Source organism: Lissotriton helveticus, chromosome 8 (assembly GCF_964261635.1).
Source record: "Lissotriton helveticus chromosome 8, aLisHel1.1, whole genome shotgun sequence".
NCBI lineage: Eukaryota > Metazoa > Chordata > Amphibia > Caudata > Salamandridae > Lissotriton > Lissotriton helveticus.
Genome location: NC_136069.1, coordinates 599149324 through 599165804, shown reverse-complemented (window position 1 = coordinate 599165804; position 16481 = coordinate 599149324). Strand labels below are relative to the sequence as shown.

Here is a 16481-nt window from a genome sequence, read left to right as displayed (position 1 = left end):
GTGCTGCAAATGCTTATCTAGTTCCCATAGTAATTCCTCATTCTAAGGCCTCTAGGCAGTGCTGTAGCTGCTTCTCTGGTCCTGCGGCAATTCCTCATTCTAAGCCCTCTAGACAGTGCTGCTAGTGGCTTCTCTTGTCTCATCAGTAATTCCCCATTCTAAGTCCTCTAGGCAATGCTGCAGCTGCATCTTTTGGTCCTGTCACTAATTTATCTTTCTAACTGCTCTACACAGTGCTGCTAGCTGCTTCTTTTGTCTCAACAGAAGTTCCTCATTCTAAGTCCTCTAGACAGTGCTGCAGGCTGCTTCTCTGGTCCAGTCAGTAATTCTTCATTCTAAGTCCTCTAGTCAGTGCTGAAACTGTGTCTCTGTTCATACATCCACCACACTCCAAACCAAAACACATAGGTAAGACATTCTCATTTACAACGCCAATAGCTCTATCTTTGTCAAATGCGAGACGTGTTGCATTGCATATGCTTGTTAATAAAGTACCTGCGATGGCTTACAATTTACTGCTTTTTTTTCTAGATGGATATTCTTGATGATCCTCTTATTCAGAATGTGATAGTACTGCAAACTGTACTCCAGGAAGTGAGGAAGCGAAGTGCACCAGTGTACAAGAGAATTAAAGATGCAATTAATAATCCAGACAAACATTTTTATACATTTACTAATGAGCATCACAGGTACGTTTTCATTCATTGAATGGCACAAATAACCATTTGACTCCAGGTAATGCCAGTGAAATAATGAAAATACCCTGTGTTTTGATTACTTTTATTGGACTAACTTTAATAATGTGCAAAGTTAAAATGTGTCTTAGAGACTTTATTTGAAATAACTTTTCCTTTTTCCCCATAAACTCCAACAGATAGTTTATAACAGTGACACAAGATTGCTGCAAAAGACCATACTAGTGGCCCGATATCACAGACGCATAGACCGTTATTGATGATGTAGGTGACTTGGTAATGCTAAAATGAAACTTGCAGTGCTTCATTCCTATATAGACACTCATGGTTCGCCCTGCCATGGATGATCTCAAACCAAGCAGGATCTGGAGAGTTTCCAGTTAACATCTACGTTCTAAAAGTCATCTTGCATTTTGTAATTTGTTCTAGTTTTGTGCGTCTGTGCCACCTCTGACCTTTTTTGAGCGGGAGGTGGACATTTCTCAAATATTGGAGATTCGCCCAACATCCACATGATATCTGCATGCTTTTTTGCCATGGATGCAATTTAGGAATGTTGAGAGGTTGTGTTAGCAAAACTTGTGCTTTGACTTGCTTGCCTAGTGAAGTTGCTTGTGAACTCTGTGAATTGAGCATACACCACTGGATTAGCTTAAATGATGGGAGGTTTCCTTTGTCTTCTTTTCAACCCCAAACGCACAGCATATATAGCCCTCATCCCAGAGCAAATATTATGACTTTCTTTCTGACCAGTGTTTTTAGGTCTCGCCTAGCGTCGCAGCGCATGCGTTGCTCGCTCAGCGAGACCTATAGTGAGAGAGGAGATTTCAGAAGGGGACTTGATGACCCGCCCATCATTTTCATTGAGTGGCGTCAGCGTTTACGCTAAACGCTGGCTTCCCATTGAAAAGAATGCTTTTGGGTCACTGCCCTTTCTCCCTTTTGGACAACCCAAGGACTGGGTCGTCTGCTTCACGGCTGTCGTGAAGCAGTTTCTTATCTTTAGGAGGTACCATCTGTTTCTAATTAGCATGGCCTTAGCGGGGCCATGCTAATTAGAAACAGATGCCCCCCCCCCCTAAAGATAAAAAAGTCTGCAGGCACTACCCTGCACACTGAGGTCTCCTCGCTTCTCCGCCCGCACACATCCACTCAGGGAGCTTCTCCTCGCTTTAGTCCCTCCCCCCCCCCCCCCCCCGCCCCGGAGCACACGTAACTTGTTCCTTTTGTAATTTAGGTATAGGATGGCTGTCTGTGATTTGCCGTCCTTTTTAGCCGATTCCAGATCTCTATGGGACGCGTGCTCGTAACATCTCATGATGTGATCCCAAACATGCCTTGTTTTTATTGCTAATCACACTGTAAACACCCTTGTGATGTTATTAAGACCTGATGCTGTAATGCAAACATATCTATAACATCTCAATAGACAGACCAAACTAGAGAGAAGGCAATAAAACCTCTTGCCTTTATTCGCACACCTCCAGCTCGGGAACTGACTTGAAGAGATAACATTTAGGAATGACTCGGAGAGGAGAGAGGATCGCGTTGAACAGCTCAGTAAGACCGATGTGACCCATGGGAGGAGAGAGGCCGCCCCCACAGTCCCAGGTGAAGCTGAATAAAAGACCCGCTAGTGCAGGGAGCAGGTCGTGTCTGAAAGCATGTACTCTGTGCCCAGCCCTCCGGCTCTGGTGCAGGGGACTGAAACCACACACATGTGCTGTCTTGCAGTGTAGTTGAACATGCTTAGCCTGTGTCAGCTCTGCACATGCCTGAGCGAAGCCTGTTCACCCCCTCTAGGGAATTACAGCTATGGAACTGCTTACGCTCAAATTATAGTTCATATCGACAATACCTCTGTGGACAGTAAAGTGTAATTTCAGGGCTATATGGGGGGTGCACTGAGCCGCTGGGGGGCAGACAGGCCAGCAGCAGAGGGGTTTTGATGCCAGAAGCCGCAGGGGCTACAGCGGTTCCACCTGTGTATGTATACCTTGAGGGAGCTGCCGGGAGGACAGGCAGGACACCTGGTGATTTGAGTCAGATGTTTGGTTTCTTCCCCTCAACATATATACTCCCCACAGTAAACGACGCTGCCTCACCTTGAGCGGCCCATGAATTAGGATGTGGGCGGTAAACCTGTTATCGCACATATCACGACTATGAGTTCTGCTTATTTGATCACAGCTGCTGAACAGCGGGTGCATAAAACCCCTATCTCTGGGGAAATGTCAGCAGATCAGACTCTCCGACAGTTATCTGTTCCCCCCCAGGGTATCGGTACACATACCAGGGCTATCTGTCTCGGTTTGTGTTACGTATATTGCGCGGCGATAGAACCTAAGAGTTTTGCACCGATACTTTCAATCGCTAGTCAGTGCAAAACAACTAAATATTCTTTTGCACTGTGGGTCCAGGGAAAATTCTACTGATAAACTGCCCCTGGAGCAAGGCGAGCTCAGTCACCAATGCAATGAGTTTCATCCGGCGTTTATTGTCTCTGATGTGGCTTCCCGTGTCCTGCAGTCTCACCTCTCACTCTCTGCCCCCTTACACCCAGCACGCCCAGTTTTAATCTGAGACAACTCCCTTTGCTTTTCCCAGCTCACTGCGGTCGGCTGACTTCGTTTCTGTTCATCAAAACCTTCTCTTCTGTGTTCCGATCGTCATCCCTTTAAAATGTAATTCTGTTCCATATAAATCTCCCCGTAAAATAGAAGTTCACCTTTTCCCTTATTTTCAATAATCGGCTATGTTTCCTTCCACCATAATGTGTCCCTACATTATGTTCTCTGCACCAGAAAACTAGTTCTTCCCCAGCTCTCTTTGGTGCACCTCTGTTTTGTGGTCTTATCCTGCCCCTTCATCTGTAGCATAGTGCGACCTGGCGGTGGCCTGAAGTCCACAGGTGTGGTCTGCTGCCCCCCCTTTACATTCACCACTTATGTCTCTCTCCGTTCCGCTAGTGCCCCTGCCTTCGGCTCGTTTCCTCTCCACTCGGGGCTTGGTTTTCCCCAGTGTTCCACAATGATGTTCAGGGTCTTCCTTTTGTGTTCATGTCTGCTGTTTTTCCCCCTTGCTCTTGTAATTAAGCCTCCTGCCTTTGTGTTTCAGCCTGAATCCCCCGTTTTTGTGCTTCATCCTGTTTTAATAGTGTCCTTGTGTTTCAGACTGTGCCTCTCTTTCTCTTGTGCTTCAGCCTGTATCCCTTTTTCTTGTTTCATCCTGTCTCTAATATAGTCCTTGTGCTTCAGCCTGTGTCTCTCTTTAACTTGTGCTTCAGCCCGTATCTCTTTCCCATGTGCTTCAGCCCGTGTCTCTCTTTCCCTTGTGCTTCAGCCCGTGTGTCTCTTTCCCTTGTGCTTCAGCCAGTGTCTCTCTTTCCCTTGTGCTTCAGCCCGTGTCTCTCTTTCCCTTGTGCTTCAGCCCGTGTCTCTCTTTCCCTTGTGCTTCAGCCCGTGTCTCTCTTTCCCTTGTGCTTCAGCCCGTGTCTCTCTTTCCCTTGTGCTTCAGCCCGTGTCTCTTTCCCTTGTGCTTCAACCCGTGACTCTTTCCCTTGTGCTTCAGCCCGTGTCTCTCTTTCCCTTGTGCTTCAGCCCGTGTCTCTCTTTCCCTTGTGCTTCAGCCCGTGTCTCTCTTTCCCTTGTGCTTCAGCCGGTGTCTCTCTTTCCCTTGTGCTTCAGCATGTGTCTCTCTTGCCCTTGTGTTTCAGTCTGTGTCTCTCTTTTCCTTGTGTTTCAGCTTGTGTTTTTTTTTGTTGGTTTTTTTTACTTCACGGACACCGCTCTATGCAATGCAATAGGTTTTGCTTTTGGATTTGTAAATAACAATGCCTTTTAATTTTTTAAAGGCATTGCCATTTACAATGTCCATAGCTCAAAATAATGTCATTGCGAGACCTATTGCATTGTAAATGCTTGTTGATACATAGCTACAGCTCTGATTTCTGTCCTTTCATTTCTGTGTTGCAACAGGAGGTTCTAAACCTTGATAAAACTTTCAGTCACAGAGCAATTCTCAGTGCATTACAATCATGAAGTTGCAAGTGTTGGTACTCATTGTAAGAGAAGCCAGTATGCCACATCTCCTTCAGCCTGTTTGACTGTGGGATCCAATCTGTGCATTGGGTTTGAGTTTTAAAATAGGGATATGCCTCCACTGGGTCCCTTTCCTGCTCGACTAGCTTCTACAGAGGAAGATGTGGCATACTGGTTTCTCTTACAATGTGTACCAAGGCTAACTGCTTCAGGTTTGTATTCCACTGAGAGTTGCTCTGTGACCGAAAGTTTTAAAGGTGTTTACGACCTCCTGCCATTGTGCATGGGGGCTTAAACTAGACCGATAATGAGGCCTGAACAAAATTGTTAATAAAAATGTGTTCTGTATCATTGCTGGTACACTAACGCTCCTCAAAAGGCGGCAGAAATAAATAGCTGCCAAGAAGTCAGGTCAGTGAGTGATATCATGAGACAGCCCTGACATTTGTGCCAATAGCGTTTGCATTCAGGGACTTGTTTCTTTTTATTAGCCGCATAATTATTAAGTTACAAATCTCAAGCATTCAAACTGCTTTTGTATAAAGAGCTGGGGTTGGCTGAGGTGGTACACATGCCACTGGGCTACCTCTCTGGAATGCTTAAGTTTAGTTTCTTTCTGCTTCTCCCCAGGTTGCCTTCAAGCACAGCATGGCCAATGAGAGCCTTTTTGTGTGCAGTCCTCTAACAGTGGACAGTCCATGCATGCCTTCCAGATTGTAGGATTCTGTATGCTTCATAGAGCGGGAGAGGCGAGGACCAGATGTGAGGCAGACTGGGAGAGGACAAATAAGGTTAGGGAGCGGAGAGAGGATTTCAAAAAAACAAATTTATTGTTTTTTTTCTCAGCTATATCATATCGTTGAACGCACTAGTTTACAAGGAAAGTGTTGCCAATACCTATCTTATAAAGAATGAAGGAAGCATATATCTCATTGTCTCTTTTTGATCTCAAGTGACTGGGTAATGACTGTCAATTCCCTTGCCAATTTCAAGACTAGTAACCTGGGGGACAACTCGTTATATCTGTCGGAATGCTGCCTACTGCAAGGGAGAGAACTGACTAGCTGCTCAAGATGAACACTGTCAGTCACACTGCTCCAAGAAGATGCTGTTCAAAATGAGGAGCTTCAAAGACCGGAGACGAGGTGACGCAGACACATCAACCTATGAAACGATCTGCATTGAGAGGCTGCGCTCAAGGCCTGGATATGTCTCATTTGTGAGTCTAAGTGTGTTTCGAAATTCATTCCAAAAAGAATTCCACTCCAAGACTCGTGCCTACAAAAACTGAAGTGGAAATGCAACTGCGATTGTTGACGTAGTCGGATTTCAAGAATTTCCAAGTGTTGAGAGAAACTTAATAACGTCTGTAGGCGACTTGGTGTTGGGCACTTGATTTTTTAGGAGGATGGTTTCAGATTGGGCCAGAGGAAGACCCAAGTGGCAATATGACCGCAAGCTGTGCTGCCAACAGTGCACCTCCGCCAGACCTGTGCTGGCGTTGCTGTCACCTACTATTGGTTAAAAGTGACTTCCATTGAGAAGTGCAAACTTAGTTGTTTGTCTCGAGACCCCACCTGAATAATTATTTCTTGGTAAGCGATAGCAACTGCATGCAGTTGGAGTGAGGGTTGCCTCCGCAGATGTTGTGCACACATAAGGCGTCTGTGTAAAGACTTCACAAATGTCTCCATTGGGACAAGGATAGGTACTTTGACATTGGTTCCCAAGGGGCCAGTGAAGTGAACCCAAGTGGGAGCAAGCTGAAAGGTTTGGCTGCAATCAGTGCACCAGGCAATATCCCCTTTTAGGCACAGTAATTTACCCACGACAAAGGGTTTAGGGCTAATCTATTGCACCAGAAAAGACTGTCCAATAACATACCAATGGGACTTCTGCCATTAGTGCCAAATGAACTGCCCTTGGCTAAATATTGTATTGTGAAAGTTTTATTTATTGCATGTGTTAAACTGCCGCCTTTTCTACTAATCAAAGTAATGGCTGAGCTGTGAATTATTACTTTTGTAGAAAACTAGACGTTTGTTGCAGTTGTCACCCCACTTTTTGCCCCCTCTTTAGACATTCGGGTGCCGATTGCTGACTCTGACTGTGCACAGTGCAACCTATGGTGTTTGGTACTATGGTGTTTGGTATCAAACACCTACTATTAATAAGCCCACACTGATTCCAGTGATGAATTTATTAATACATGCACAAAGAAGGGTACCTTCGAGGTACCCCATGAACCCCCTTAGTACTCTAGTGTGCTGGCTGGCTAATCCAGTCCAGCCTGCCACCACAGACGAGTTTCTGACCCCCTAAGAGGTGAGAGGTCCTCTCTCAGAGGACAGAAATCATGCCTGCTGTGGCAGGAGGTGTTTGCAGCTCCTCCAAGCTAGATGACTGGTAATCTGCATATTAAGGCAGGAGGCTTCAAAGGCCTCAGCCACCGTTGATATGCTTCCCCAGACAGGGAAAATGCCACTCCCTACCCTGGGCCCATCTGGCACCAGGACAGGTGGGAAAATCATATATGCAGGGGGCGTGTTGCACTCCCAGGCTGAATACACCTCCAGGGTTAACAGCCTGAAGTGAACACAAAGTTAGAAATTCCATCAAAGAAAGTGGTCTTCTAGGGGTGTAGTGACCCCAGGGGTAGATAGCCCACTGGGTACTACCCCTCACTCTCCTTGACACCCCTGAATTAAATATTTAGGGGATTCCTTGATACCAGGACTTCAGATTTCTCTGTACACAAAAGGAGTAGATAAAGAAGACTGCTGACCTGAGAACCGAGGAGCACGACAGTCTTGGCACCAACACTGCCAGCCTGCGTGCCGCACCCTCATGGAGCAACAGACTTGTCCTGCCGCTGTGCAGTCTCCAAGAAACCCAGAGGGCTGCCAGTGCTTTGCCATTTGCCAAAAAAACTCCATGGGAGTAGAAAAGCTAATTCCCTGCAGCCGTAGGGACCAAAGAAGCAAGGTTTGGTTTACTGTTCTGCTGCCTACTGTTCTGCTGCCTACTGGTACTACAGATGCTGCAGCCACCCAGGTAGAGGTCACTGTGTTCCTACAGGTCAGATCCGCCCTCCCTCCAAATGTGGGGACGCCAAAACCAGAGCAGCACAGCACCGATACCTGGGGTACCGGACCCCTGGCAGCAACCAAGTCTTATTGTGTCCAGACCTGACACGAGCGACAAGGAAAACCGACCTGCATGTCGAGGAACGAGACTTCAGTGACAGTGAGACTCACAATGAGAGTGGCCCAGTTGTCCTGTTTGCAACATTCTGCAGAAACCAAAGACCGAGCGAGTCCCCGACCGCTGTCACTTGACACCTCAAATCACCTCTGCACCCACTCCCTACAGCCCTAGGAGAAGTTTGGAGGCGGTGATGGTGCCCACGGGGTCCTGAGACCCACTAGTGCCGAGCCCATCCTTGGGTCTAGCCAAACTGGACTTCCAGTCGCCACCTTCATCCTCTTTCTGCAGACCGATGCTAAAATAGACCACTGCACCCGAGCCCCACAGCCCTAGGAGAAGTGGACCACTGGTGTCTCTATGTGCTCTGGCATCTCAAGGGTCGAATTCTCCTGTGGGTTCCCCTGGCCTGGCCTCCTAGCCTCTTTCTGAATGGGTAGTTCTCCATTGAAGTGAATGGGACACCCAACACCGTAACACACCATTGCACCCAGGCACCCCAGAGTCTGACCTGTTGGTGTGGCCTTGGACCTTGCCACTTCCTCACCTTCAGTCCAGAAGAACAGTTGTTTAAAGTCGCTGTTAAGTGCCTGCGAGATAGTGCCCATTTTGACATGGTTAGCCCCCACCTTTTGCCTGTTTTTGATGTGGTTTCGAATAATGTAATATACAGGGTCCCTTCCGTACAAGTTCCCTGTGCCAGTACTTCCCGCCTAAATCCTATCCATAATTGGTACTTCTGCTCCCCTGTAAGTCCCTAGTAAGTGGTACCCTGGGTACCTACGGCTTGGTAGCTGAACAGGGTCCCCTGGGATCCCCTCACTGGGACCATGCCTCTACCTTTGCATCTTGCATTCCCCTGTGAGGTAGAAAACGACAGTCGACATGGCACCCTGCCTGGGTGCCATGCCAGCCAGCACTGCCTCAAGGTATAGGTAAGTCATCCCACTACCAGGTCTTACAGCCCTAAGGCTGGGTGCACTATACAACAGATGAGGGCATATCTGCATGAGCAGATATGCCCCTACAATATTAGGGTCCATTCCTTAATGTTGCCAGTGAAGACATGGGCTGGAAACTCAACAACTCGAGTTCCACAGCACCATTATGGCTTCACTGAATATAGGAGTGCTTGGTACCAATCTACTCCTCTCAATGAATCCACACTGAAGCTAGTGTGAGATTCATTGTACCCTGTACACAGAGGGCACCTCAGGGGTGCCCACCAAAAACTCACCAACCCTGGTGTGGTCTCTGCCACCTTTGTAATGTGACCCCCAGCCTTTGCTGCTAGCAGCAGATGGCAGCCCCACTTTACATCCCCACTTCGGACATGAAAATCTATGCGAAATGAAGAAATATGCCAACCTCTATTAACTCCACCCCTAAGTTGTGAGGCAAGGTGAAGCACATTTTTCAGTCCCCGCCATCTTGAAGTTGGGAAGACCCCTCCATTCAGGGCTAGGTCTATGCCCCTTCTACCGGAGGGTGGCATAATTGAGGTGCTGTGGAAGTTAGTCTTCTCCAAAAAGTAGTCTTAGACATAAACTGTAGGTTAATGTGAGTTTAATGAGGAACAGAGTTACATCAAGACCCCATCCAGCAGAGAGCTGAGAACAACTGAACATTAACTTTAAACCGCGCTAGGCAACAAGCGTTCTAAAAGGTGTGGCTGTCAAAGGGAAATGCTAAGAACACCACAGGTGCCCATTGGTCCTACCTGCTACTACCCTAAAACGCCCCTAAATCTAATACTTGGGTGGGTCCATGTGGTCGTGGGGGGTAGGCAGACCGGAATAACAGGCGGGGAGGCCGGATGAAGTGGGCTATGTCTTAGCCGGTTTATTATACAGTTACAAGAGTTCAAAGAAACACAAGGGATGAACACTGGAAGGAGATGTCCGAAGAGCTGCTTGACACGATGGTGGGTGTTGGTCCTCCTCTGATGGTCTCTCGTCGTTTGTCCGGTCGGGATGGGGGTCTCTCGGAGGTTTGGAAAAAGAGAGAGAGAGAGGGGCAGTTAGTCCGGTGGACAGGACACAGGCGTTGCCTTTTACCGACACCAGGTGTGGTTGGAGAGGAAAAGGACCGTGAGGTAGGTAGGTAGGGATCAAGAATGGGAAAGAGGAAGATTAGGAAGGCGGAAGGGTGACGGTGTGATTGGTAAGGGCGGGGACTAAAGTACAGGCGTGCTAGTGATGGACAACAATGGTGCTATACAACAACTCTACAGTGATAGGTGATATATATACAAGTTCACTACAGTGAGGGGTGCGAGGTGTGACTATTCTAAACACTACGGCTAGGCTCTCCAGCAAGCGTTCGTTACTCACCCGCCCCGCCGTAACTCTCGTCCGAGTTACGGCCGCTCTCCAGCCTCCTCCGATGGACTCCACCAGTCCTCGGTCCAGACTTCGTCTCCTTCTTCGTCTCCTTCTTCGTCTCCGCTCTCTTCTTCCTCCTCCGGTTCTGCGCACGCTGTCTCCTGCCACGAGTCCGCTGGCTTGAACCCTTGATCTTCCTCGATTCCGGCTTTTCTGCGTCCCGCCTCAGGATGGTGGGAGGTACTTCCGGAGTCACGGGGCAGTCCTTCCGGGTTTCCGTCTGTTCCGATTGGTTCCTGAAACGAAGGAGAGAGGGGTGGAGTCCGGGTTGCCATGGACACCACAGAGTCCGGTGGCGAGGCTCGGGACCTCGAGGAATGACGCGGTTTTGCCGAGGTGGGATGCCCGGCTCTTTCACAGTCCACCAGACCTGGAAATCAGATCTGCGGCGACCTAAGAAGACATCCCTGCAGAGAAGACTGAAGCAGACGACTGCCTTGGCCCCAGCCCTACCACCCAGTCTCCAGCTTAGGCGACCCTGCGACCTGTCTTGCAGCCAGCAACCTCTAAAAACCAAGAGAGGACTGCTGCCTTCGAAAAAGACTCCAATCTCCCTTGGACAGTGGACCCACCCCCAAAGCTCCGAATTCCAAGGACCCCGGATCCAGGGAGATCTGCTTGTTCTGCCTACTCTGCACCCAACGCCATTGCCAGAGTCCGAGTGTCTCACCTGCCCAGTGAAGTCTCCCCTGCGATCCTGACCTCTAATCCGGCGTTAGTGGACCTCTCCTGGATCCCACGGCAGTGCATGTAGTGTGAATCCAGAGGCTCCCCCTGACCTCGACTGGCTCTGGAATGAAGACTCGGACGTCGAAAGGCACCCCTGCACCTGAAACCCCTGGGCCTTGGTGAGCTGAACAGACGGTGGCCCTACGACCCCCTGCATCTTCACTTACCCCTGTTGTCATTGGTCTCCTTCCTGCAACCTCGGGTGCGACACCTGCAGTCCTTTTGTCGAAAACAGGATCTCCATTGAAAAGAATTGGGCGCCTGACACTGAATTGGCGCCCTGCACTCAGCCGCCCCTGTGCCACTGGTGGTGTATGTTTGGTGCTGCTTTATGGCTCCCCCTGTGCTGGTTCTAACTACTAAAGCTTAGCCCCTGCAACCTATCTACAAGCAGTGTGGCTCCAGGCACCCCCAGTCTCCATTGAAACTCATTGGGCCGAATTCTGAATTTAACCTCTGCCCCTTTCTGACCTTTGGGCCTGAAGACTGGATTTGTAAGTGTTATATTTACCTGTGTTACCGCAATATTGTTTTCCCCATAGGGTAACATTGGACTGTGCAGAAATTGTTTTACGTGTCGATTTTGAAATTGAAAAGTATTTATATTTAAAAATGTACTTACCTTAATGTGAAGATCTTGGTCTTAAAATAAAATACAAACAAAACGTATTTTTCTAAAATTGGTGTTGATCTCCTTCTTGAGTCGTGTATCCATTATTGGTCAATGTTGTGCAACAAATGTCTTACACTCCTCTGTGTTAGGCCTAAGGCTGTTTGCCCACATTACCACACATCGAGCACTTTGGGCTTTGCATTGAGCCCTGTACACTTTTGAGGAGCCCCTAGACTCTGTGTGCGGTATAACCACCTAGTAGCAATAACATATACAGAGCCAACTTCCTACAGTGCTCGAATGCAGTACATGTTTTTCCCCCATAGGATAACATTACCACTCCCAAAAATTGCTTTTGAAAACTATAAAAATTCTTCTTTTTTTTTTGTTTTAAGAATTTGTTTTTTTAATTATATTTCTTCAAAAAGTACATTACAGTCCTTGTACTAATAACTAATCTAGGTAAGTGGGTCAGTATCCCAGTCATGTCACATATAAAGGAACCATCATTAACACATCAATAAAAAGAACTACATTAGAAGTAATGGTCAATTACTCTTACCCTCCTGGATATCTACCGCCTTTCGTTATGGTTGCTTATTACTACTAGACCTCAGAATTCTGCTTGTTCATCCCAGAACCTCCATCCTCCTCACCGCACCTGGCCAGAAGCCCATAACTATAAAGATTCATAACTCTGAGTACTTACCTGATTCCGATAATCTTGGTATCTAAATTCATACAAATGTATGTTATTTTTTTTGATAGATTGGTGTGTGATTTCTTTGAGTGTGTCTTTCACTTACTGCCTTTGTGCGTGCAATCGATGCTTATCACTACTCTCTGATATGTCTAACTGCTCGCCCACACTACCACAAAAGAGAGCATTTGGGGTGTCATTTGTGCCTCTGTAAACCATTTGGAGGTTTGCTCTGACTCTTTACACAGTGTACCTCTTTGTGGCTCTGTATAAATAGCCAGCTTCCTACGCCTGTCACCCCATGGCTGTGTATTGCTGAATCTTTATGCACACACCATCTCTTGAGTAAACCTTGAACTGCTTGACTTTGCTACTCTGAGAGTTAAGTGCTAACTTGGTGATCAGTTTTGAATTTAACAGTAAGGTTAAAACCCTGGAGACCAGTAAAGTACTCTGACTGATGCAGTTTGAACTAAGGAACTCCTGAATGGCAAGGTCCTCCTGGAAAAAGTTATTCAACTGCTATGTTCTTTGTTCATTATTTCTTTTTTTGCATTAAAGCAGCTCTCATCATGGACACAAAAGATGCCTAAGGAGAAACAAGCATTTACAATGCAATAGGTCTCGCAGCATTAAAGTTTGAGCTATTGGCATTGTGTATGACAATGCGTTGCATAAAATGTTTAGCAAACTTTTAATTAGTGAGCAGTGATAGTGTGTGCAAGAGTATGCTGTTGCTCACAGCTGTTATTATTCACACAGCTCTGATGATGCACCTCACGCACGGGGCTGACGCAGTTATTATTCACACAGCTCTGATGATGCACCTCAGGCAGGTGCTCACAGCTGTTATTATTCACACAACTCTGATGATGCACCTCAGGCACGGGGCTGACGCAGTTATTATTCACACAGCTCTAATGATGCACCTCAGGCACGGGCTCACAGCTGTTATTATTCACACAGCTCTGATGATGCACCTCAGGCACGGGCTTACAGCTGTTATTATTCACACAGCTCTGATGATGCACCTCAGGCACGGGATCACAGCTGTTATTATTCACACAGCTCTGATGATGCACCTCAGGCACGGGCTGACGCAGTTATTATTCACACAGCTCTGATGATGCACCTCAGGCACAGGGCTGACGCTGCTATTATTCACACAGCTCTGATGATGCACCTCAGGCACGGGGCTCACAGCTGTTATTATTCACACAGCTCTGATGATGCACCTCAGGCACGGGGCTGACGCTGTTATTATTCACACAGCTCTGATGATGGACCTCAGCACGGGGCTGGGTGGGGGGGGTGTCTCTGTATGTGTGCGTGCGTGTATGTGCGCTCGTGTGTGTGTGTGTGTCTCTGTGTGCAACCCACGACAACGAGACTGAGCCACTCAAATCTTCAAAGGTGCACTGTAAAAACACAAAAAAGCAAAAGCCATTAAAACACAACGAGAATGTATTGGGACAAAGGCAGGGAAATCAGTGCTAGAATGGCTGGGGTATTGCAGCTATGAAATAAAGTACACTGACAAAGTATGCGTGTCTGCCCCCCTGCCCAGTGCGGACACAGGAGTGAGCTCTGCAGGGCAGGATTACGGTGTGGCGCATTGGCAGACCTGTGATCCCACCGGTAATCACTGTAATGACACGTTTTTGTAGGGTTAGTCAATTACTCTGACCTACTAACAGTAGCGCGGCCTATTTACAGGGCGAGAGCATTTTCGAAGCTCCCGGCCTGGAGCCTCAAGGACCTTGGTGCCGGGCTTTCCCGAAACAAAGGCATCTGCTTTACAAGCAGGTGACATTTCAGCACGGAGTGTGATAATCCTGCATCGCCTGAACCATCCCCCAGCATCCATGATGCTGCGGATGGCCTAATCATTCCTTTCCTTGACAGAGATCGACACATGGAACTTATTTCCCCTCTACCTTTGGTCGTTTGTCTTTATCCAGATGGCAGAACCCCTATTACACACATATTAACCATCTAGTTACCCCCCAAAAAGCTCCAGAGATATTCTCCTTTAAAGATGCAACTTGTCACTGAACCTAAATCCCAGTTCCTCAAATGCTAGTGCAATCAGTAGGTTCAGTGAGCGGCTCCTACCACCTGAAAGCGGACCATGAGACCCTTTTGCAGCAGTAGCTGGTCTGATCCTGAACTGTTCCGTAACACCGTCACCAACCACAGAGTCCTAGTGTGGACTTGGGCCTATTAAATCCACTCCTGTGATACTCGGACATTATTTTGAGGTTGGAGTGAGTCCTTGAACAGAAGAAACACGGATACCCCAGGGTTTATTGCTTTGGGGTCACTTGCCTGGACTTCCAACCTACAATCCTCAATATGCCCAGAGATCGGATTCATACGGGGACAGCTAGCCAAATAGGTGCTAAAAGAGAAATAACGTAAATCATATCAGGGAGAGTGTCCACATTACTTTATAAACGAAATTATTTTTTTTTACAATTTTTATGCCGATTATAGAATGCAAACGCAGCAGGCTTGCCTTACCCAGCGGCCCTGGTACAGAGAACATGGACTACGGAAGCCGAAGAGACAGCAGCAAGTGAACGCCTTATTTTTTAGTAAACTCAAAGTACAAGAATGTATCCAAGATGCAACAGTGTCACAGAGATAACTGAATGAGTGCTGTAATTCAACTGGCCTTAATGGCCAGGGCTCTCTTAGACGCAGTCCTCGTGGCAGCCCCACATAATACAAGGATGTCACTCCTACTCGCCAACACTCACTGACCAAAAAGACGTAGGGTTTTCAAGATTTAGCACCATTAACTAGCATAATGGCGGCACCACTGGAAACCGCATCACTCGACCTCTGACACGATGATGACATCACAGGGAATCAAACTGCTGTGGTTGTGGTACCTGAATCAGAGGAAAGGGCTATGTGGCCTCTGACCCGGAAGGCAACGTGAGAAATCCATGCGGTAACATTAATGAATGACCTTTGTGCGCTCTGGGCAGTTAACCCTCGCTAACGCATCTCTTCAGAAGTGATAATACCCAGGCGGCGCAGAGGCGGTAGGTAATAATGTCACCGTTTTCAGAGGCCTGTTGATAATCGCTATCCTGCTCAGGAAGCCGGGTCTCACCTCTTAATTAGTGAAATCATCAGCTTTCCTACAATCAGCAGAGGAATGACCGAGGAATCTCCAGGCTGTGCTTTCTAAAAAAAACAAGACGAAAAAAAACCGAAGATGTGTGCGTGATGAAAACTACCGTGGGGCGGGACTTCCGTTTCGTGCTGGAAGCTCGCGCCCACGGAGTGGCTAGCCAGGAGAGGAGCAGTGGTGACGCGGGGCTCCCATGCCCGAGGAAGAGCCCCGCGGTGGCGGCTGAAGTCCGGAGTGGCGGTAAGTGGGCCTTAGTTGTAGGAGGGGGGGAGGGGGTCTCGGTGCACGTGTGTGTGTGTGTGTGTGTGTGTGTGCGCCTGTGTGTATGTATGTGTGCGACGGCGGGGCTCGGTGCACTCGTGTGTGTGTGTGTGTGTGTGTGTGTGTGTGTGTATGTGTGCGGGGGTGTGTGTCTGTATATGTGTGCGGGGGTGTGTGTCTGTATGTATGTGTGCGTGCGTGCATGGGCGCGCGTGTGTGTGTCTCTGAGTGTGCGCATGCGTGTGTGTTGGAGCTTCCCAGGAGACAGGAGATGGCCAAAGCGCGCGTGTGGCCCGCTCCGATCGCCATGCGCGTGGCCAGGTCCTGTCTCCTGGAAAGCTGCGTCGCTAACAATAGGTCTCTGGCGAGACCGCGCTTTCGCGCGGTTAACGCCACGAGACCTAAAAAAGGAGGTAATGCTAAATTTGGATGCTGCCTCACCAGAAGTACGACGGCTGGCTGCTGAATGCTAAATGGCACTCTTTGCATTTGAATAATTTCAAATCCATATATCTCAGCAGGCGATACAGAAAGCTTAGAGCTTTGCTTATTGAACAGTCCTGCCTATCTCAGTAGTACACATGTATTTTGTTTTCTATTACTGAAGGAAACTTTGTTATCTACTTTGTACCATAACCGGAACCCTGAAAACCTATGAAAGGCATGGGTCCATATGCAAACTAGGTGTGACCCTAGATGGGAGTGTACTA

At 47.9% G+C, this 16481-nt stretch overlaps 1 protein-coding gene across 1 annotated transcript in view; it reads left to right on the top strand.

Annotated features, from left to right (window-relative positions):
- The window catches only part of DIS3 (DIS3 exosome endoribonuclease and 3'-5' exoribonuclease), a 261428-nt gene that overhangs the window by 18135 nt on the left and 226812 nt on the right, over window positions 1–16481 (top strand). The window contains exon 2 of the mRNA XM_078657423.1: window positions 532–689. Coding sequence (XP_078513549.1) covers window positions 532–689 — 158 coding nt within the window. The remainder of the gene's footprint in view (window positions 1–531; window positions 690–16481) is intronic.